General features: G+C 35.7%; 1 protein-coding gene across 2 annotated transcripts in view; it reads left to right on the top strand.

Moving 5' to 3' along the window:
- uba2 (ubiquitin-like modifier activating enzyme 2) overlaps positions 1-23,974 on the top strand; it is a 64,882-nt gene that overhangs the window by 22,721 nt on the left and 18,187 nt on the right. For both annotated transcript variants that reach the window (XM_039763553.1, XM_039763552.1), the window contains exons 7-13: positions 2,269-2,336; positions 3,541-3,662; positions 3,747-3,846; positions 11,580-11,737; positions 12,116-12,209; positions 13,045-13,157; positions 13,238-13,393. In XM_039763553.1, coding sequence (XP_039619487.1) covers positions 2,269-2,336; positions 3,541-3,662; positions 3,747-3,846; positions 11,580-11,737; positions 12,116-12,209; positions 13,045-13,157; positions 13,238-13,393 — 811 coding nt within the window. The remainder of the gene's footprint in view (positions 1-2,268; positions 2,337-3,540; positions 3,663-3,746; positions 3,847-11,579; positions 11,738-12,115; positions 12,210-13,044; positions 13,158-13,237; positions 13,394-23,974) is intronic.

The following is a 23,974-nucleotide window of genomic DNA, read 5'->3' on the forward strand; positions in this document are numbered from 1 at the left end:
TAGCCACTTTCCCAGGATAAAATAAAAAGTGTGGAGCGTTTAGTTTGTTTTTTTTCACATATTACATGCATGTGTTAGTTTTGCCTGTAGTGGTTGTCTTTGGACTCAGATGGGTGGAGACTGTGGCTGGTATAGTGGTTTTCACAATATACCATTATATATTTTCATCCTGACTGTGTTTCAATATTTAGGAAGACTACAGCTTTTGCCTTTGATTATTTTCACTTTGGGACTGGCAAGAAGCACTGTAAATATTTTTCACTGTTTTTGATCAGGACATTGTTTTGTGTGTGTGTGGCTTTTTTTTTTTTTTTTTGGCGCACCTGCAAATAAAACTCACCCGAACTACAAGATGCCCACTGTCTGGCTTGTTGTCAACCTTGCCAATGCACTGCGGGTGTCACAAAGCATTGAATTGTTCCCTAAACAAAAATGATGTGTTACTACATTGACAAAAATGAGTTACAGGAAACTGTGTCCTGAAAGGGGTGAAAGGTTGCTTCAGAAATGAGAGGAGCAGTGAGGTGAAATGCTTAGCCATTCTTCTTTTAAAATAACTGAACAAACCCATACCCTCCCACCTCTAGTATTCTTGGCTTGAAAAATTGTCATATTTGGTAAGTTTTAAGGCTTGGTTTTTATGTATGGACTGGAGCTCTTTGAATTCTGTTTTAAACCACAAACGCTCTTTCCCTCTACAATTTCCTGCCTAAGACTGTGCTTCATCACTCTGTGGTGCTTGTTTGTCATCCTTCTGAGTCTCTGACTCGTCATCTGCAATCAACGACAAAAACTCTTTAAAAGTCCTGATAAGTGTGGAGCCATTTATTTTCTTATCTCTTACCTTTCTAAACGTGTAAATACTTACAAAATAATCAATAAGAGAGAAGCACAACTGTAATAAACATATATTGATACAAAGAAACCATGAAAAACCATGTTTTCTTTGAATGTTGTTTACAAATGCAGCACTCAAAATACTCATGTAAGAATGCAGACACTTTACCACATAGGAATTTGAAGTGATATTTTGCAGAGGCCAAGAATTTTTGGAAAGAAATATCTATTTGCTTTCCCCTTACAAAGCATTTACATCCCAGGGTATGTGAATTGTAAACTCTTGTTTACCAGTTTACAGTGCTTTATTAATGTAGTGCTTAATCAGTAAATTGTTCATATATGTGGATTGAACCTAACTTCATTTTGCTTCAATTGATTTAATATCGGAGTGATCTTTTCACCTGCATTCTTCATACTTTTGTGGGAGCGCTGCTTTGATGAAGTAATTGTGACTTGGCATTATAGCATTTGTAATTTCGTTCACGGATTTCTTTTTCACACAGGCATTTGCAGGTGAATGTCTTAGTGATTGTAAACAGGCTCAAAGTTCATTTCACGTTTGTGTCATGCTGTATGGCTAAAGAAGCTACAGCTCGTCTTTTCAGACGCTCACTCTGTGTACCAGTGTTGCTGCTCTTGAGGTCTACAAAAAGTGTTGCTTCTTCCCACCCTTTGCATCAATGCAAAGTGTGTACATATTCCATTAATTTGGTTAGTGTTAGTAATTTACAAATTCTGTTTTCTGCTAACAGGGTGTATTTCTCCACCTTCCATCAGAAGTTTGTTTTGCAAGCACGCATGTATGCCCAATAGCAATTGCTTGTTGTAGGCTGTAGAATTTGTGTCACACAGTTATGTTATTTAATGAGTTTTCCCATCTACCCTAATGTAGCTCTGTTATTTCTCCAGGTCAGACAGCTGAAACACCAACATTTTATTAATAGATTTATGATTCACACACAAGTATAAAGGTTTTAAACTATCATTAGATACAGTTAAAACTAAAACTCCTTATAAATGTGTGAAACCTATATAGGTATAGGCAATATAGCATTCCATGATTATGAAGAAATAATTTCAACCTGAAAATATATTTTTTTAAAGAAACTGTTTATATACTGCTTAATTTTTATTTTCTCTGCTATAATTGAGTCTAAATAATCTAATTTCATTATTCTGAAAAGGTGAAATGTCTTGTATATTTTGCAAACTGCCCCTATTGGTTCATAAATATATTTTGTGTGCCTTTTGATTGTTAATTTATTAGTTCACAACACATTCTTTTATGTAATTTTATAATATCTGCTATATTTATATGCTATATACTATAAGATTCTAGTTCCTTTAAATAATGTTTCTTTGTAGCAATACAAAAACAAAACAAACTAAAGCTTTTTGATTGTTAATTTCTCCCAATACTTTGTCTAGCCAACTTTTTGGAGAAGAAGATGCAGATCAAGAAGTGTCCCCTGACACTGCAGACCCTGAAGCAGCTTGTAAGTATTTTTGTGAAATTGGAAGTGGAAGAAATTGGCATAAAATTGGCTGGCGCAGCTTTGATCACATGCATCATTATTAATTCCTTTAGACAATATTTTACTAATTATTGAGAGGCATGTTCTTTTAGCATTTAAGCAAGTTTTAATGACTTATTCAGGTTGAGGAATGGAGCAATTTTCTGGAAATGGGACATGGAACATTTTAGTTTGAAGTCAAGTTGAACATCTGCTGTCGTTCATCTTTGGCAAATTACTTGAATTTACTTTTCAAGTGCAGGCGATATTGAATAATTTAGTGTCTCTAAAAGCCTTATAGCCTTAAGTTTTGTTTTTCCTCAGTGCAACTTATAAAAGATACAGTGGCTTGTTCAAACCATTTGTACATGAATCACTGAAAGTTTGATTTAAAAATAAGACATGGGCTATTTTTTAACATAACTGCCAAGGACACAACTGTAGACAAAGTACTGAAATTCACTAAGAACAAAAAAGCTGGTTTACCAAGAAAAGGCAATTTATTTGGGATTATCTCCTTGCTCTGAGCACTTGTGTGTCTACATGCCATCCTAACCACTAAATTAGTTTTAGAATGTAACTTTATATTATGAAATGATTGTATTTAGTCACACACATACATTGTGGGGTAAAATTTTTGCCACCTGCATACGTGTGTTATTTTTATTTCTTCTTTGAGACTATTAATGTGTTATTTTCTCTTATTTTACTTATTTACATTTTCTAGGTTCTGGTATTCATGTTAAACAAAATATTTTGAATACAACATAGTTTGTAAACAAATAACATGTTTTTTGCCTGGGTTTTTTTCTGCACAAATAAGTAAAAACCTACACTAAGTAGGACAAAGTATTTAAAAAGTGTATTAAAAAAATCAGTAAGTGTATATTGAATTAATACCTTGATACTATAATAATATTATGAAATATAGGACAGTGTATCAAATTTAGCTGTAGGATACACTTCTTCCATGTCAATTACATGACTTTGTTTTCAGGTAAAGATTTTATCAAATAATGACATATGCTTTGCTTATACTGTACAGCCTAATGTGCTTTGTTTTGTTAGCTAAAATCTAATCTCTTATTTTTGGAGTTCGTTCTCTGTGCATTTTTAAAAACCAAGCAAAGAGGCACAGTTCTAAAAAAATATTTTAACTATAGTTCTTTTTTGTGGTGTTTTAAAGGGGAGCCAGAAGAAGCAGCAGCAAGAGCTGGTGCTTCAAATAAAGATGGTGACATTAAACGAGTCTCAACAAAAGACTGGGCAAAATCCACTGGATATGATACAGTAAAGCTTTTTAATAAGGTAATAGTACCTTGATGGTTTAAAAATAAAAAAAAATGTACCTATATTCTCCATTAATTGTTTTATGCTTAAATACTTTTTAAGCTTTTTAAAGATGACATAAAATACTTGCTCACTATGGACAAATTGTGGAGGAAAAGAAAAGCTCCAGTTCCTCTCGATTGGAATGAAGTCTACACCATTGGTAAGGATCTTATTTTTAAAAATGTTAAATAGTTAATATTAACCACTTTTAATATTCTGTTTCTTTACTACACTGTGTTTGGCAAGTACATTTTGTACAATGTCTGAGTTGCTTTTTTAGTTTAAAAAAAAGTTATTTGAATACTGTATTACATTTAATGTTGCCGCCAAAAATTGTAAAAGTTCAAAATGTTCATTACATGAGTTAAATGTATCGGTAAAGCATTGTTTGTTTAGTGTTTACTTAAGAGTCATTTAGTTGAGTTTTCTTTTAATGAGGGAATCTGATTTACTTGGTCTCTCCTTTTAGACCCTTTCTGCAATCTCTGATTCCATGATATTGCCAGAAAGTAAACACTGGATGTGAAAATTTTATTAACAGTATACCTAGTAGCTAAGGAGAGGGGTAGCAGGTGTAAAATTTCTTTTCACTGTCAACTTGTATTGTTATGCTGTATTTGATCGACTAAAACTCGGAACCCACAATTTCTGACATCAGACTTTGAAAGTACAAAGAAAGCACATTCCAAACTTGGTATTACTACTCGCAAACTCAGTCCTGGTCTTTGAAGTCCAAGTTTGTCTGACTTCAGATTATGATGTCATTCCAAAATGGCAGTGTACACTGCGGACAGTAAGTACAGTAACACTTTATAGGTTTGATTTATTTATTAGAATAATTTAAGAGAAATGCCCAAATCCATTATTTTAAATATTTAGAAGATAAACATTAACATTACCAGAATTAACTGTGACGGACTTAACTGATGTTTGCTACTTCATGTACTATTCATACATTGCGCTTAACGGTTACTTTGTGCAGATTTTTTAAATGCAGCTTCCAAGCAAAATTTGTGCTGTTTATCATTGCCAAGATTCCAAAAAATAATTTTCAGACATGACAACATACTTTTTGTGTGTCTCTAGTCCTTTTGGTTTCTTCTTTGATTGGGATTATAGATCTATTAGTTAGCGTTTGTTGCTGGAACAGCAGCCAAATACCAGCTTTCATTTGGACGTCAATGTTTATGCCAAGGTCTCAAATGATTCAGTTGCAACTGCTGACTTCCCAGCTCCACTGTATAGTGAATGCAGCAAAAGTGTTGCATTTTATGTTACCCGGTTTGTCTTTTTCGGGCACTCAAGTTATTAATAAAAATCAATGAAACTTGCTTGCCTGCTTACATGTGTTAGGGATGCATGTTAATTCATTACTGTAAGAACAGAGTGGCTGAACTTGACCAGGTAAACTAGCTGTACTGCAATAGGGATTTGAAGAAAGTCATCCAGGTGTGTTTTGGTGGGGGAACACTACTGTGAAAAAGTAATTTTACCCTTCTTGATCTCCCCTGTTGTAAATTTTAGACCCTGAATGTTTTTATGTCCTTAACTAAAATCTAATATTAGATGGAGTTCTCTTCTTTGAACAAATAAGTTGGGGTTTTTTTTGGTGTTTGTTTTTTTGCTGCGTGTGTTTTAGTGAACAAAGTTATGCAACACTAACTGGAACTCATTGGAAAAGATGTAGTTGTCCATACTTAAATCAACCCTGTTAAAAGCATCACTAGTCGTATAATTGAACACAACCAGACTTTTATAAACTATTTTCTTACATTAGTTTTGGTCATTTTAAAAATAACTTATTTTAAACTTAGCTATGTATCAGTCAAGTTGTCGGTATCAAGATTCAACAAGCTCTTGTTGCTATAATTAAAGTAAATTCCTGAACAGATCACAAAAAAGGTTCAATTTCTAAGATTTACAAAACCATTTCCGAGGGTCTGGGAAAGATGAGACAACAGTGGAACTTTTTGCAGACCATGGGTCTTATTATGTCTAGCATAAAACAAATATCCAGCTAGAGCAAATGCTTTCTGTCCTGTCTTTATGCTGCTTTCCATGTTTATAAATAGATGCATTTTCTTCCATTGAAGAAATTGTATGCTCAGATGGTAGTAAAAGCTTTTTTGTGCTTGGAGTATACAGTGCAAAATTATGCGTTTGGAAAGTAGTACCAAAAGAACACAACACTGTGTTTAGTAGTCACAAACTTTTTATAAATGTTTAAAAATCGGTTTTAACTGACACTGTTAGAAGTTCCAGACATCTTCTGTCAGCTAACACCAAATTGACTATCTCCTGTCATTTAAGTGACAAGATCAGACTTAATTTTGCTTCAAATCAGTATGTGTTTACAGTAGCTCTGCCTAGTCCTCTGTTTCACCTGCATGTTTTAGAGGAAAGGAAAAGGGCTTGTATTACCTCAAAGTGCATAAATGAATCATCAGAAAAAGGATGTGAATTACTACAGAGTAAATGGATCATCATTCATTTATACGGAGAGACTGATAAAGTCTGCATTGTTACTGAAATAGCCTGGCCAAAAGCATTTACCACCAAACAAATGCTATTTGGATAGTGATGATTTAGCTGACAGTTTCTCTAAACTAGATAGTTTGATATTGAATGAATAATTGCATTTTCTGGAGGGGTTGGATCCACAGTGGGTACGGAAAGTACTCAGACCCCCTTCAATTTTTCACTCTTTGTTATATTGCAGCCATTTGCTAAAATCATTTAATCATTTAAATTAATTTTTTTCCTCATTAATGTACACACAGCACCCCATATTGACAGACAAAAAAAAGAATTTTTGAAATTGTTGCAGATTTATTTAAAAAGAAAAACTGAAATATCACATGGTCCTAAGTATTCAGACCCTTTGCTGTGACACTCATATATTTAACTCGGGTGCTTTCCATTTCTTCTGATCATCCTTGAGATCACCTTCATTTGAGTCCAGCTATGTTTGATTATACTGATTGGACTTGATTAGGAAAGCCACACACCTGTCTATATAAGACCTTACAGCTCACAATGCATATCAGAGCAAATGAGAATCATGAGGTCAAAGGAACTGCCTGAAGAGCTCAGAGACAGAATTGTGGTAAGGCACAGATCTGGCCAAGGTTACGAAAAAATTTCTGCTGCCCTTAAGGTTCCCAAGAGCACAGTGGCCTCCATAATCCTTAAATGGAAGACATTTGGGACGACCAGAACCCTTCCTAGAGCTGGCTGTCCGGCCAAGCTGTGCTACCGGGGGAGAAGAGCCTTGGTGAGAGAGGTAAAGAAGAACCCAAAGATCACTTTGGCTGAGCTCCAGAGATGCAGTCAGGAGATGGGAGAAAGTTGTAGAAAGTCAACCATCACTGCAGCCCTCCACCAGTCAGGGCTTTATGGCAGAGTGGCCTGTTGGAAGCCTTTCCTCAGTGCAAGACACATGACAGCCGCATGGAGTTTGCTAAAAGACACCTGAAGGACTCTGAGATGGTGAGAAATAAGATTCTCTGGTCTGGTGAGACCAAGATAGAACTTTTTGGCCTTAATTCTAAGTGGTATGTGTGGAGACAACCAGGCACTGCTCATCACTTGTCCAATTCAGTCCCCACAGTGCAGCATGGCGGTGACAGCATCATGCTGTAGGGGTGTTTTTCAGCTGCAGGGACAGGACGACTGGTTGCAATCGAGGGAAAGATGAATGCGGCCAAGTACAGGGATATCCTGGACAAAAACCTTCTCCAGAGTGCTAAGGACCTCAGACTGGGCCGAAGGTTTACCTTCCAACAAGACAATGACCCTAAGCACACAGCTAAAATAACGGAGGAGTGGCTTCACAACAACTCTGTGACTGTTCTTGAATGGCCCAGCCAGAGCCCTGACTTAAACCCAATTGAGCATCTCTGGAGAGACCTAAAAATGGCTGTCCACCAATGTATACCATCCAACCTGACAGAACTGGAGAGGATCTGCAAGGAGAAATGGCAGAGGATCCCCAAATCCAAGTGTGAAAAACTTGTTGCATCTTTCCCAAGAAGACACATGGCTGTATTAGCTCAAAAGGGTGCTTCTACTAAATACTGAGCAAAGGGTCTGAATACTTAGGACCATGTGATATATTTCAGTTTTTCTTTTTTAATAAATCGGCAACAATTTCAAAAATTCTTTTTTTTGTATGTCAATATGGGGTGCTGTGTGTACATTAATGAGGAAAAAAATTAATTTAAATGATTTTAGCAAATGGCTGCAATATAACAAAGAGTGAATAAATGAAGGGTGTCTGAATACTTTCTGTACCCACTGTATGTGAAGATAGTTAAACACTTAAAAATATTTTATTTGTATTTACTCACACATATATGTCTGAGTTTTTAGAAATACTACACATGAATGCCATCCAGGAAACACTGTTCAAAGGAGAGTTAAGGGTGATTAATGACACTGAGCTATAAAAGACATTTCATGTCAGAAATCAGTAATTTAGTACTATATACACATGACTGGTTGATCTTCCTGATGAACATATTTTGTATTATACCAGCCACCACATAATTCTAGTATAGTATTGTGCATTATGTAGACATTTTATTAACATTGCTAACAAAAAATGTATTCTTCACAATGAGATCTACAAAGCAAAGGACACAGAGCCAATGAAATGCAGAAAACTATGCTTTAGCAGCTCAATTACATGGTGTGTCTCTGCAGATTCCTGCTGCTCAGGCACTGTGTGTGTGTTTTTCTGTCTGTCCCAGTACAAGGACCACATCTGAGAGAATGAAATGGGTGAACCGCTAGCAGGAAACTGCTTGGCAATGCAAGAAATATAGTGTGCCATTTTGTCTCATCTAGACAGGAATGGGTTTGAACAGTGGGACATGTAAATAATTTTACGATTTTTTGCAGTAAGAAATAAATGGATTTAATTCATCAAGTTTTGAGTGGAATACTGTATGTTGAGTGATATTGAGAAAACATGTTGAAGGCATGTCTTTGCAATTTTATATTTCCAAAACTGTTGGATCTGTCAATGTTTTGTATTTTTTCAATGGAAAACTACAAATTTGAAATGTGTTTTACCAATTTATGGCCATTTGTACCACATTTTAGCTAAACTATAATATATACAAGCCTGTACTAGACATTTTTGAAAACTACAACTCGTAATGAAAACTGATGTATATAACATGTATGGTAAAAATCCAAATTAATGCAATTAACAGGCAGACTTCAAAAAAACTGGAAAACACTAAAAATGGCTCTCTTAAAAATTCTACTGTATCCGCTTCTGTAGGATTTTGATTTTGAAAATCAGCCATGTGATAAGTGGGAAAGCTTTCTTTACTCTAGGAAACACTTTTTGAGCAAGGGGAAAGGCCCTATATGAATGGATTATTTTTTTAGTTGATTAAAGTGGTCCTTATGAAAAGAAACATCACAGAATTATTCACTGTCAATCTATAAACTTGGGCCAGCAGAAGCACCTAAACTGGATTCAGTCCAAAAAGTACAAGCATATGCATGTACAGTGGCCTTCATAATGTTTGGAACAAAGACGCCCTTTTCCTTAATTTAGTACTCTTTTCCTTTAATATTACAAATCATATAATTAGGATGTGATTAAAGTGCTTGTAAAAATGACAATATTTGTTTATACATGGTCCCACCATTTCAGTGCACCATAAAGTTTGGTGCACTTCCAGTCACAGGTTTTTGTGGTTACTGAGGTAATTTTTTTTGCTTCAGTATTGCATGCACAAGATACCTAGGCTTGCTTCTACTTACAGACTACCTTTGGAGACTGTAGTTGCCATTGTTCAACATAAAGAACTTTGCCAGTGAAAATCAAGGAAACCATTATGAGGCTGAAAACCAAGAATAAAACATTACAGACATTGGTAAAAATCTTAGAATTACCTAAATCAGTGGTCTGGAATATCATAAAGATAGTCATAAAGAGACTGATAGGGCAAGGAAGACCTTCACTACTGATGACAAAAGAATCCTCGCTATGGTAATGAGAAAGCCCCAAATGGCTGTCTAACAGATTAGAAATAGTTTTCAGGAGGCAGGTTATGTTTGTGACAAATTATTATCTGCAGAAAACTTCATGAACAGACTTACAGAGCCCACGCTCCAAGATACAAATCATAAGTTGCCACTAAAACAGGATGGCCAGATTAAAGTTTGTGAAAAAGTACTTAAAAGAGCTTGCAGATTTCTGGAAAAAGTTTTGTGGACAGATGAGACAAAGATTAACCTGTATCAGAGTAATGGCAAGATCAAAGTGTGGAGATGAAACCTGCCCAAGAACCAAAGCATATCACCTCATCTGTTAATTGAACATGATCGTGGGGATGTTATGGATTGTATGACTGTCACACTTCTGTGATGAAAGATGTAACTGCTGATGGTAGTTACACAGTGAATTCTGAGGTGTTTAGAAACATCTGCTCAAGCTCCAGTAAATGCTTGGACAGCACTTCATCCTACATCAACATAATGATCCCAAAAATAAGTTCTTGAATGGCCAAACCAGTCACTCAGTTTAAATCCATTTAAGCAGGCCTTCCATATGCTGAAGAGAAAACTTAGTGAAACAAGCAAGAACTGAAGATGGCTGCATTAGATGCTTGGAAAAGGTTAACTAGAGAAGGACACTTCTCACCTGGTAATGCCTATGAATCACAGTCAATGCATACAAGGTATATGCAACAAAGTAAAATAGGACTGATTTAATATACCTACCATTACTGTGTCCCAAACATTATGGTGCCCTAAAATAGAGAGACCATGTATTAAAAGTGTTGAGATTTCTACTGAAAGGTATGGAAATACAGTACAGTCTTGATTATCCAAGGTAATGTGGACTGAGGCCACCTTGGATAATCAAAAACTCTAATAATATGGAAGGCTTATGTGCGAACATAAATTAGGACAAAAATAAGATGTTTCCATGCTTTGCCAAAGTCTGAAATACATATAATATATTTAAACAACTTCAAAAATAATACATACAGTACTTTCATAAACAAAATATTTTTTTCTTTCATTAATGAAATACAGTATTTGTCTTTCATCTATTTGCGGTTCCAACTTCTTTTCTTCAATATCTTGGCTGGCAGCAACATATCCACAGGTACGGTATCCTGCAGTTTAAACAAATAAAATATTAATTTAAAAACCTGATAAAACAACTAAAAATTAATTACACTACATTTATATCTGGTTTAAGATTGTGGCGATCTAACTTCTTTCATACTCACTTTTATATATTATATTTTATAATATATAAAATAGTTACCATGAACATTTTTAATTTTGTTGTGATATAACCTTTAGGCCATATCGCCCACCCTTGCTTATTATCACCAAAAGATGCATGTGCAAGACTTGTTGCCTCAGGTCGTTGATAATGTAAGTCTATCATTAGCCTAAAACAACTTGGAGAAGTCTCGTCACATGTTTTCTGACATTTTGTATTGTGTCAAAGTGAATTTCTGGGTTAGTGGAGAGCAATTGCACTAAATAAATAAGCCAATGGTAAAATAAACGTATAGTGTATCACAAAGAAAGGCACTTAATAGAAGTTTAGGTTAATCCTAGAAGAATATTTTTTGTTTACGATGCAGCATTCTTTATTTGAATATAAATTAGTGTTTATTTTTGTTCAGATGGGAATTAACAAAAGTATGCAAGTAGTTCTTTCTTTTAAATATTTAATTACACCCACCCCCCCCACGTCGATTTATGTTTATAATGGTGCTTGTAAGAAGTGTTCTTGTAATCTTAAGATTTGAATGGTTATATTATTTATGCTGTACAAAACTGTGATGTTTCATTTGAGGTTTATTTTCTTTTCTTTTTTTTTCTTTTTAAATTTATGTTGTTCATAAGAGAGCTGTGACTCAAAGGCAGAGTTTACTGTTGTGGGTCTGAAAGATCAACAAATACTGGACTTGAAAAGCTGTGCAGTGCTGTTTGCAAAAAGTGTGGAGACTTTACGTGCTCGATTAGCAGAAAAAGGAGAAAAGGCAGAACTTGTATGGGACAAGGTAAGTTATTACTATTTATGGTTGTATATGTATCTTGGAGAACTCTGGACTGTTTCTAATGCCATAAAGCATAGCTATTTGAATACAAAATGCATATCACTGAATAAGAAGATGGAATGTTTTTCCTCTTTTTTTCTTAATTTTATCTTAACCCTACCATCCTACTGTGTCTATTTTTGTTTTTTAAAACAATGTGAGGTATACAAGCACCATAATTTATAATATAGCAACAGCTATATACATCAAACATTTAATAACATTTTCAATATTGTTTACCCATTACAAGTGTTGTTATGAAGGCATACACCCTCTTTTACTTCATCTGAGAAAATTTATACTTGCTCTAAGCAATTATGTATTACCTTTATTTTTTAATAGGATGACCCCCCATCAATGGACTTTGTGACTGCAGCAGCCAATCTTCGTATGCACATTTTCAGCATGAATATGAAGAGCAAATTTGATGTGAAATGTATGTTATATTATGCATCAGATTAAGAAAGATTATACACAGTTCTGTTGTGCAACATAATTCCCCTTTTCTCTCATCCCTCTTAAACTGTTTTAAAAATGATTGTATTTTTTGCAAGTTAAATGGAATGCATAAGGTGAGAAAATCGGGGATTTAGTTGTTTTTTATTTAGATACTAGATGTCTTGATGCAAGTTATATAACCAAAGTGGTCCTTTAGTGCTCTCTCTTGTCGTAGTTTTATTTTATATTCTTTAATAAATGGACTTTTGGAGTCTTTTCATAGAACAAAAAGTGTGTAAAATTTTCAAGGGTAACTTTTATGCTCAATTCTGACTGTTATTTTCAGTCATTTTGCTATATAGTTTTTGATAAGTGTGAAGATTGCTGCAAATGTTCATTTTACTCTGCACAACACTGAAGAATGATATAATCCTACAAATCGGTAATTAACAAGCCTGATAAATTAATAGATGTAACATATGAACAAAAACAACTTCCTTTGTGCATTTTTAGAAAATTAAATTTTTTGATGAAATTTTCCAGGTGTGTTATGCTTTTAAAATAGATCTTGTAGTTTCTAATATGGATGTTAAAGTTGCTTAACCAAATAAAGTTTAAGCTTGTTTGCTTTTATAAACACAAAGAAAAAGTTACTAGGGTTTCATATATAAACTGTTTCTGCATATTTTTGCACCAAATTAAATATTCTGGACAGGACAATTTGATGCATGTTACATTAATCATCAAAAAATGGTCCCTTTATTTTCTGTTTTATGGGATCTATGGTAAATAAGGTTAGAGTTCTCTTAATAGTTTAACACTTGTCTTTGTAGCCATGGCCGGAAACATAATACCAGCAATTGCTACTACAAATGCAGTGATTGCAGGATTAATTGTGTTGGAGGCTCTGAAGATTTTGTCGGGGACAGTTGAACAGTGTAAAACGGTAAGTTTTTATATGGTGACTTTTTTGTACATTGGATTATAAACAGGAAAATCTGAAAGGAAAACATTTTCTTTATTTAGGTGTTTCTGAACAAGCAGCCAAATCCACGGAAGAAACTGCTTGTACCTTGTGCTTTGGACCCCCCAAATCCCAATTGTTATGTATGTGCTAGTCGACCTGAGGTGACAGTGAAGATGAATGTGAACAAAATGCTGGTGCAGACGTTGCAAGACAAGGTAAGATTTTTTTGTATTAGATGATAGCAGTTTTTAGTGGAAGCAACCTAACTGCAATTTTTGTTGTCAGTTTCAATTGTCTATTACTGCTGGCAAAATCGCAGGATTTAAATTTGCTTGCCAGTGTCAAGACATACTAGGATGCAAACTGAGACATCAGTCCTTCAGACAATGCAGGATGTAAAATATTTTAAACAACAATGCATACAGCTATACAGTACACACGGTCAAATTAAAAAGTATACTTCTTCTGGCAAAGTGTTTTGTGAATTCATGTTTATAGTTAAATTTTGGAAAATATAGTTTTATAAAAATTATTTAAAAGATAAGGTCCGTATTTTTCAAGTCAATTATTGTTTCACAATTGTACATTAGCCACATTAAGCTGAGTTCTAAAGTGAAAATTTTTATATTTTTTTTAAATGTTTGCATTTTAAAGTGGTATCCAAAGGGCACATCTCTAAATGTAAAACAAAAACCTTAAACTTATAAAATATGTCAGTTTTTCAAGCCAAGAATGTTCATGAGTAATAATCAGCATCTTATTACACAAATGCAGTGTATCTGTCATATTTAGCGAGAAAAAATACATCTTTGAAAATAAGTCTAGCAATGCTCTTTATATCTTGTCTGGCTCCCTACGTAATAACTTTTTGGCCCTAGGGGAGTGTGTTTTTTTTTTTTTGCAGCTCTTGAATTCTGCCATTATACTGAGTGTTTCCAATGCTTAGAGAGAATTTTCTTCTTCAAGTTCATGTTAATTGTCATGAACCTAGTATAATGAGTACCTTACTTGTTGGTCTGCTCAGAATAATGACAGCAATGCGGTGCCAATTAAAGGCACACTCAAAAAGCACTGATAAAATGCACCATATATTTGCAATTATATACAATACTAGCCAACCCGCGGCGTACCATACGCCGCATAATCAGGCCGGTTTTTTAATGATTTTTAGCACAGGGAGAAAATTAACATTTGAAAAATCGGTAATGTAATAAATCAGCAAGAAAAGCAAAATTGTAAAAATGCATGGAACGAACCAACACACAATCGTTCGTGACTGAAAACTGGCGGACCGCCATCGCTCATGTGCCCACCTCCAACTCGTCACATGAGTCGTCGTTTTTGCACAGTCCAGATGCACCTGTGACTCACGTAGACTTTCTGTGTTCCTGCAGGAGCATCTAAGAAGACGCATGTTTGTCACGGATGCGAATTGCTGTATGTAGCGTGTAAAACAGTTTGCTATGGTGCACGCGGTCGTTCGTCGTAACCTAAAACTCGTTTTTTAAAGACTGCTTACTACTAGTTTTTGGCCGTGACTCCTTCCTGCGTACGCCATAGGTGTCTTACTTGGTTAGTGCTTGCTTAGTGAATTCACGCCTCTTCCGGCATGTTTTCCATGGGTGTCTTGGCTTAGTGAATTGTATATATAGATGCACATACTGCATTTGTTGTTACTGGCTATTTAGTAACATTATGGCATAGGGATAGAAATGGTCTCTGAATCTGCTAGTGTAAGTTTGAATCGTCATATACAGTTTGTCAGAAGGATGGAATGAGAGAAGAGACAGTGTGAAATGACGATGTCTTTTATTTGTTATGTCTATGTACAGAAGGATACTTGGTGCTGTTATTAATCTATGCCTGAGATCTTATGCTTTTGAGCTGAGCTTGTGCCGTATACCAAGATGATATGCCTCCGGTAAGAGTAGATTGTACTACACAGTCGTAAAAGTTAGTGAAAACAGGTGGAGAAATGTACACTTAGACATCTGAAGAAGTAGAGGCTTTGGTAAGCCGCCTTAACAATTACTGAAATGTTTTGTGCTGTCATCTTATCACAGTAATAGGTCTAATTATGAAGGCAAGGATATATTTAGCCTCACTTCTGAAACATTTTGTTTCTAAACTAAAGTGTGGAATCCCTGTTTACTATTTTTGTGGATGCCCTAAATGTTTATACAGCTCCCAGTATATTATCGCTATGATTGTCCTGTCTCTGCAACATTTTTTTTTTTTCTTCTTTCCTTGTAGGCAGCACTGTTTTGTTATAGTTTTGCATGCCTCATCACCAAGTTGTTTATGCAGATGAAGCTTGTTACAAGTCTCGTGATCGCACATCACTGTTACATATGATTTCATTGTCCATACCTTAATCAAAATTTTGGTGCAGCAAGTACTTTTAGCTGTTGATTCATGAAATGAAACAAATATATTTTGTACTTTAGGTTGAGATAAGCAAATCTAGATGACACACATTTTCTAGCTTGCTATCTATCAACTTCTCTGTATTGGGTTTTTGCCAATCAACTCCTTTAAACTAAAATCCATTCCAATTTTGAAGATTGCCTTTAAATTGCTTCACATGGCATTTTTGAGTAAGTATAACTAATAAATGTTCTCCAGTGTTGCATGAAAATATTCCTGTACCAATATAATTATTGACTATTGCTGCAGTTCTTAGCCAGACAGTTGGGAGATGGGCAGAAACATAGACTATAACCCGAGTCTGTATGCTGTAAGAGCTGTCATATTATACAAGAATTAAGGTTCAAATACTTATTACAAATAAGTATTCAAATATATTGGAATGTTGGTTAAAAATTCTAAGTGCTACTAGATGTACTTTTGTACTTAATGTGCCTTTGTTTGATTCTTTATTATTATATTTGCTTGCTTTACTTCTCCAAGGCATGCAGTGCTTATGACTTAGGCACTGACACAGCCTCCACAAAAGCAGGATTTTTATAGAAAAGTGGAAATGTGGCACTTTACATGCCTGTGATGCATATGCAAAATTCACGATTACTTAAACAAGTCAAACGCTCTCATTACTTTAGTCCTGTGCATCCTGCCCCCTCTTCCAGCTCTTCGCTCTGCTGTGTGCCTTTCTGATGCATGGGTGCCCATCTGTATTTTATATAAATTAAGAAAAGGTCAGTTAGTTTGTTTTACCAAAGGAATTACTGAAAGAAAGTTTACATTTTCTTATAAATACAAAAAATAGCAAAATTTTAAAACAAATCGCAGGAAGTACAGGTTGTAATTAAAAATAAATATATATATTTTTTGTATATGTAAAAAATTGCTCAAAGAATTAAAGGGACACTTCGAAAACGCATAAGTATGGAGGAATATTTCGGAAAAAAGTAAATAAATAAAAGTACTGGGAAATGTGAGCATAAATAAATGTGTCATGAAATGAGAGCCTAAATAAATAAATGTGTCACAAGATATGTTTTTTGTTGTTTGTTTATTTCATTTTGTCCGCAACATTCCTGCAAACCGTCATGAAATACAACTTGAAATAAAACTGTCACTTTCACTCATCAAAGTTGAGAGGGTTGGCTCTAACACGCTCTCTAGTTACTGATAGGAATAACATGCCAAGGCTGACACATTTTTGTACAACAGTACATCATAACAGGAGAGTCCTGTTTATCACCACAACACAAGCATTTTGCAAAGTGTCCCTCCATGCCATCGTTGGCCTATCACGAGTCCAGTGCACCAGTGTTACATTGTTTTTAGTTTTGATAAATTTGTTTGTTTTATCGTCATTTTTAGAATAGTTTTAGAAATTGGCAGACTAATGCAGAATATACAATGACATAAGAAAGACCAGTGTTAAGTACAATAAAATAATCATCTAAAATTTAATTTTAGTACTAGTAATTTTAATCAATAGCAAAAGGTTATAGAGAACCTTCCTTAAATACACTTGCAGAAACTATAAACAGGACTGGTCAGCCATGAAGCAGGCTTAAACTTTACATTGACTTGGAACCATCTGTGAGTTATTTTTCTCTTTTTTGACAATCAGTTGTATTGATCTCGTGACTAACTTCAAATGTTCATTCTTTTTGTAAATGTAAAGTATTGAAAGCATTTTTGCTTTCCATATCAAATTTCTCCACTGTGTTTTCATTAAAATAATTAAGCATTTGGTATATATACATGTTAATTTTAAAAATTAAGTAGTAGACTATTGGTAATCCCTTGTTAAAATTTCAAAATACAATGAGTGGAGGAGAGTCTTAAAAATCACTTTTAGTGGTCTCTGTAGAGTTCAGTACTTAACAATGCAAGAAAAAAAAATGTGGTCCTTCATTTCAGTTCTTGGAGGCGTTATCTATCTGTCTGTCTGTCTGTCTGTCTGTGTGTGTATCTGTGCTCTAGCATCACGTCTGAACAGATGGAGTGATTTTCATGAAACTTGGTACACATGTTTCTCATTAGTCGACTAAAAATACTGTAGGGTGAAATCAGCCCTAACGCACCCCCTTCTGGGTAGGGTGGGGGGGGTGATCTTACTGTGTTGTATGCATGTTATCATCCAGTTAGCACTCGGAGCGACCCCCAGAGGGCGAACTGGAGGTAACTGCCAGCATTCTTTGTTTGAGCACCACCACCGCCTTTGAAATTAAATCGAGTTCTACTTGTGCGAGTGTGTGTGTGTGTCTGTCCTGCACGGAAATGAGAAGTAGAGTTGGAGTGAGGGCTCCAGCTCCGAGGATACGCAAGCAAGGCCAGCACTCCAGCAAAAGGAAACCTCCTAAGAAAGACAGACACTTGGCTGCTAATGCACAAACGATGCAAGCATGTTGGCAACACAAATCCTAGTAGCACAATACTTTCTCGGATCCCGTGCCGTTACTTACACTTAGCAGTTTTAAAGAAAATTGATAAGATTTTGCGTTGACTTCATGTCCTCTGCTTTCTCAAAGACCTGTATTTTTATTTTCAAATCTTTAGCCAATTGCTCAGAGAAGCCCACGTTTTGGTAGCGGATCAATACTCCTGACATAATACAAGGCGTTTTGGTATTTGTTTAGGTAGAATGAATGAGTTACAGAGTTGAATAAAGTCCTAGTTGTCATGTTTTGAGGTCTTTAAACAGAGCATTTATTATTAATTGGAAGAGGGTACAAATGGACAAAACATTTAAACATGTTACATTCAGTGTTGTACCTTTCATTTTTCTAAAATAAGTTTGTAAGTTATAAACACTATGATCACTGACTTTTAACATGAAAAGTTAAGGGTGCATTGTGAGTGGGAGTTTCCGTAATTTTATGTACAATTGTATTTTATGTATATTAGATTAGGTTATACTTTATTTGTCCCCATGGTATAGAAACAAACAACCACCCCTACAAAAGCACATAAAGACTTCTGGCTAGGATAACAGAGAGCTGCTGCTGTCAATAACAGGCTTGTAGGTGACAGTAAGATGAGGTCAGTCCTGGTCAGATTGTACTACATGTTTATATATAAAGTCTTTAATATTTCAATAGAGCAGGTCCTGCTTGTAGTATCCGTAAATTGAACATGCCTAATAGTCACTTGATTCCTTATTTGAAGTCACCAGCATTCCGAATGATTCATCATTAAGATGTTGGTACAAAGTAAATTATTTCTGTTGCTGAGACAGTCAGAATGATGTAACTTAACTTTCCTGGGACGTGACATGGACAAATTCAGTCCACATTTCAATGTCTTGATCACATGTTTTTAGTTTTAATTGCACTGTATGTCAATCTCCATACCTAAGTTTAGAATTAATAGGTTATTAAAAAAACTAGACATTAAGCCCGTTACAATAACGGGCGCTAGAACAGTAGTGCATGAACATTAGTAGGAACAGTCTATATTAAATGGCATGGGACCTTGACCTCATTCGGTTTCTTAATTTTTTTTTTTTTGTCAAAAATATTTTTGCAAGAAGCCTAAAGTAAAATAAAAATAAAATAGAAACGTATATGACAATACAGTAAGTATAATTAATATTGGCTTAGTGTAAAACTTTGTAACAATCTGTAAGACACAATATCTGAAGAAGATATTTAGGTAAAATTTTATATTTTTTTACCTCATGAAATTTTTCAATACAATTTCATTATAGACATTTCTTGTAAATATTCTGTCTGAGTTTGGCAACAGTTTGCTTTGTTCAGGACCATCTACAACCTTGACAACAACATCTGGAAAACTTCTAATTCTTGATAATGCAACATATAACTAACCGTGGCTGAATACTGGTTCTGGCAAGTAAATGCCAACTTTTTCTAAGGTTTGCTCTTCTGAGTCTTTCTCTTTTAGCATTTTTCTGATGCTCATTTTCTTTTTCTTCAATCGATCTATTTGCTCATATTTTTCTTTGTCTTTCAGCCTTTCTTTTGTTGATGTTTACTTGTTGAGCTGACCGATCTTGCAGGAGATGTTGCTTATGTAGGATTTGATTGTCTGTGTCTTTTGTCCTACTTGACATGTCCTTTTTTTTTTGGGTGGCATGTTATTAGTAGATACGTCCGTGATATTTTCTCTTACAGTAATACTGGCTTGTACATGGCTGTAATATGCATCACTGTATTGTGTGTCATTAATTTTCTCTCCCAGTAATACTGGTTTGTATTTCCGTAAAATTCCTGTAATTTTCTCTGACAGTAATACTGGCTTTGATGTCCGTAATACAACTTTAATTTTCTGTCACAACAGTGGGCAATCAGCAGAGTGTCCCCAACAACTGATGTAATGTGTGTCGTGTAGCTGATAATCGTGCCCGTGGCATCTCCCCAGCAAGTACTGTTTAGTTCCCCTGCAAGTATTTTAATCTGTGCTGGCGTGCAGATGATTATTGTATGTGTGGCATCTCCCCAGCAATGGATTTTATATGCACGGCCGCGACTACCCAATCAGCACTCTCCCCAGCAATGGTGTCCTTTATTTCTTATCATGCGCAGCCGTGGCAAGGCCATTCAATGTGTGCCCAGCTTCCAGTGTGTGTGCTTTATTTGCTTATCTTGAGCGGCAGCGGCTAGGCCATTCACTGTGTGCCCGGCATCCAGTGTGTGTGAGTCCACGGAGCCATGCACATGGGCGGGGCACGGTGCAATGCGCTGTGCGGCCCGCACATGCGCACTTCACCAGAAGACACACACACGGACACCTGGACACACACAGGGATTTTATTAAAGAGGATAACAGTGGGTTACTAAAGAGTTAAAAAAAAAGAAGCTGCAGCAGCATATGAGATTAATAAGTCCAAAATGAGTTGTAGGGCATATGAGAACATGAGGGCAGCCATTAAGAAGGTTATTAGGGAAACTAAAAGTTAGTTGGAGAGGAATTTAGCAGATAAGGCAAAAATTGACCCTAAGAAATTCTTTCAGTATTTTAGTAGTTAAAAGAACAGTCAAGGAGGAGGTGAAGTGCATTAGAAATAGTAAAGGGGAATTAAGATACAGACAGTGAAATAGTGGATGCACTAAACATTTTTCTGAGGTCCTCACAAGTGAGGAAGTGGATAACTTCCCAGTGGTAAACGGGACTACTAAGAAGGTACTGAAGGATTTGGAAATTATAATTTATAATTATAATTATGTAATATTTACCCTCAAGTTTTTAAGGAGGCTACCGATTACATATACAGTTGGACCTAGCTAAGTCGACCTTCCCTAAGTCAAAAACCTCCCAATGTCGAATTGCTCGTTAGTCCCTGGTCGAATTGCCATAAGACCAATGTATTTAGATCTACTCAAATCGAAAACTTTTCGGCTCCCAACCTCCATTAGTCAAATTTTCTATGGTCTTTCAGTTATTATTCTGAGGCTACATTTCAGAACATGTGGTCCAGAAAACCAAGAAAAGGGACGTAAAGTCTTATCGTCATGCATTCCACAAGGAATTAAGCGACTCTCTGAGGGTAGGACATCTATTTTGAGACCAAAAATGTCCAAAAACTAAAGGTAGTGGTTGGAATCATCCACATCCCTTTGGTGCTCCATGAGTCATAACCAACCGGGTGGCGTCTGGAATTTCCAAATTGTCTCAAGAAAGATGTTTTTAACCCATTTTCCATTCACCTTTGTCAGTCTCTTGTCGGGAGGAGCCTTGAATATTGTTTGTGTCTGTGTGCTTCTCCATAGTCTCCCGTATGGTATGTGCCACAAAAATGCCAACTGGTAAGCACAAGCTTAAAACGTCAATCGCGGGAAAAGTTACCGTCATCAGAGCCGTCTAAAACGGCGACAAGAAGAAAGTGGAAATTGCAAAGCAATTCGGCATTCCCACAAGTATGCTCTCCACTTTTCTGAAAGATAAAGAAAAGATTTTGAAACTGTACAGTGAGAAGTCATGTGGCTATCAGAAGAGGTTGAGGGAATGTGAGTATCCCGTCATTGAACAATGCATTTTGAAGTGGTTTGTGCAAGCAAGGGATAGGAACGTTCCTATTGACGGGAAGCTTTTACAAGCAAAAGCAGAAGAATTTGCCAAAGAGTTGGGCCGTTCAGAATTTAAAGCCAGCAATGGTTGGCTTGACAAATTCAAGAAAAGACACGGAATTGTGTTTGATAGGCTATGTGGCGAAAGTGCGCAAGTGCCAGAAGAAGATTGCAGTCATTGAATACAGAAACTGCCAGAAATTGTTCAAGATTACAGTCCTGATGACGTCTTCAATGCACCGGATCTTGAGGAAAATGTGTTTCGGTCCATTGACGAGATTGAGGAGATTGTTGAGCGAGATGCATCGGCACATCGACACCAAACAAAGTTAATAGACTTTTTTCTCTAAAGGTAACCTGTTTCATTGCACTGTTCGATAGTACATACTGTAGATGCATGTACCGCAGCGCTTCCCGATTCATTTTACGCTCACACCCTCTGTGACAGATGAGACCGATTTTGCACCCCCTTGGTTTGAAAGGAAGTATGAAAAAATATGGGTTCATATGATAATCCATAATACCCATGCAACACTAAGTACGTGTAAGAGCGGAAGTCATTGGTTTTAACAAGCAGTGTATTGCACTGATATGAAATAGCCTGCCCATTTAATTACTTCGGAATGGATAAATAAATAAAGATTTTGTACAAATAATGTTTTTAATTTTTCTTTCTCGATGGATTCTGGCACCCCCAATCGGGAAGCGCTGATGTACCGGTATGTTGCCTACATGTATACGTATAAAACGACAATGTAATAAACAGTTATACTGTATAATAATTAAGCCGGAAAAATAATGTCCTTAATTATCCTGCGCCTATTACGCCATTTTCCCTTACTCATAAACTCCGTAAGTCGAATATTTTTTCGGGTCCCTTTGAGTTCGATTTAGTGAGGTCCGACTGTACTGTATAAATCCTTGACACATTTTTAGGAAGTCAGTGCGCACTGGGGAGATTCCAAAGGACTGGAAAATGGCAAATATTATCCTGTTATATAAAAAAGGTTGACTGAGCAGATCCAAGCAACTAAAAGCCAATAAGCTTAATATGCATCACAGGATAATTAATGGAAGGAATTATTAAGGGTAAGGTTGAGCAGCACATGGCAAGTGCAGGAGTTTTTCTGAACAGTTAGCATTGGTACAGAAGGCGGGAGGTAGTGTTTTACTAACCTGCTGGAATTCTGTGAGGAAGCAACAAAAAGATACTATCAAAGTGGCGCATATGGTATTATTTATCTTTCAAGAAAGCATTTGATAGGGTGCTACATGAGACGTTGGGCATCAAACTAAAAGAAGTGAGAGTTCAGGGTGATGTTTTCAGATGGGTGCACAATTGGCTCAGACACAGGAATCAGAGGGTGTTGGTGCAAGGATATTTTATCAGAATTGGCTGATGTTAGGAATAGTGTTCCGCAGGGGTCAGTGCTAGGTTTGCTGCTATTTTTTATATTTATATTTATTATTTTATATATATAAATGATTTAGATAGGAATATAAGTAACAAGCTGGTTAAGTTTACAGGTGATATACCAAGATAGGTGGATTGGCAAATAATTTGGAACACATTAAATCATTACAGAAGGACTTGGACAGCCTGCAGGTTTGTGGCAGATGAAATTTAATGTCAGTAAATGTAAAGTATTACACATAGGAAGTAAAAATGTTAGGTCTGAATACACAATGGGAGATCTGAAATTCGTGAGTACGCCTTATGAGAAGGATTTGGGAGTCGTAGTGGACTCTACGCTATCAAATTCCGAAGCCATTATGAAGGCAAACAGAATGTTAGGTGATTGGCTGAGTGGAGTGTGACACCATGAGTCTACAATATTGAACTTTTTCACAATAATCTAATTTTCTTAGATACTGAATTTTGAGTTTTCATTACATGTAAGCCACAATCGGCAAAATGAAAATAAAATAAACACTTGAAATATATCACTCTGTGTGAAATGAATCTGTATAATATACGAGTTTCACACGAGTTTCTATTGAATTACTGAAATAACTTTTCGATGATATTGTGTGCAGTTTTGGTCTCCAGGCTACAAAAAGGACATAGTGGTAGAAAATGTCCATAGAGTGACTAGACTGATTCCAGGGCTACAGGGGATAAATTCTGAAGAAAGATTAAAAGAACTGAACCTTTTCAGTTTAAGCAAAAGATGATTAACAGGTGACATGATTGAAATGTTTAAAATTATGAAGGGAACAGTGGATCAAGACTGTTATTTTAAAATGGTTCATCAAGAACACAGGGCACAGTTGAAAACTTGTTAAGGGTAGATTTTCTCACAAACATTAGGAAGCTTTTTTTTTTATACAGAGAACCATCGACATTTAGAA

Source organism: Polypterus senegalus, chromosome 9 (assembly GCF_016835505.1).
Source record: "Polypterus senegalus isolate Bchr_013 chromosome 9, ASM1683550v1, whole genome shotgun sequence".
In the NCBI taxonomy this organism is placed as follows: Eukaryota; Metazoa; Chordata; class Cladistia; order Polypteriformes; family Polypteridae; genus Polypterus; species Polypterus senegalus.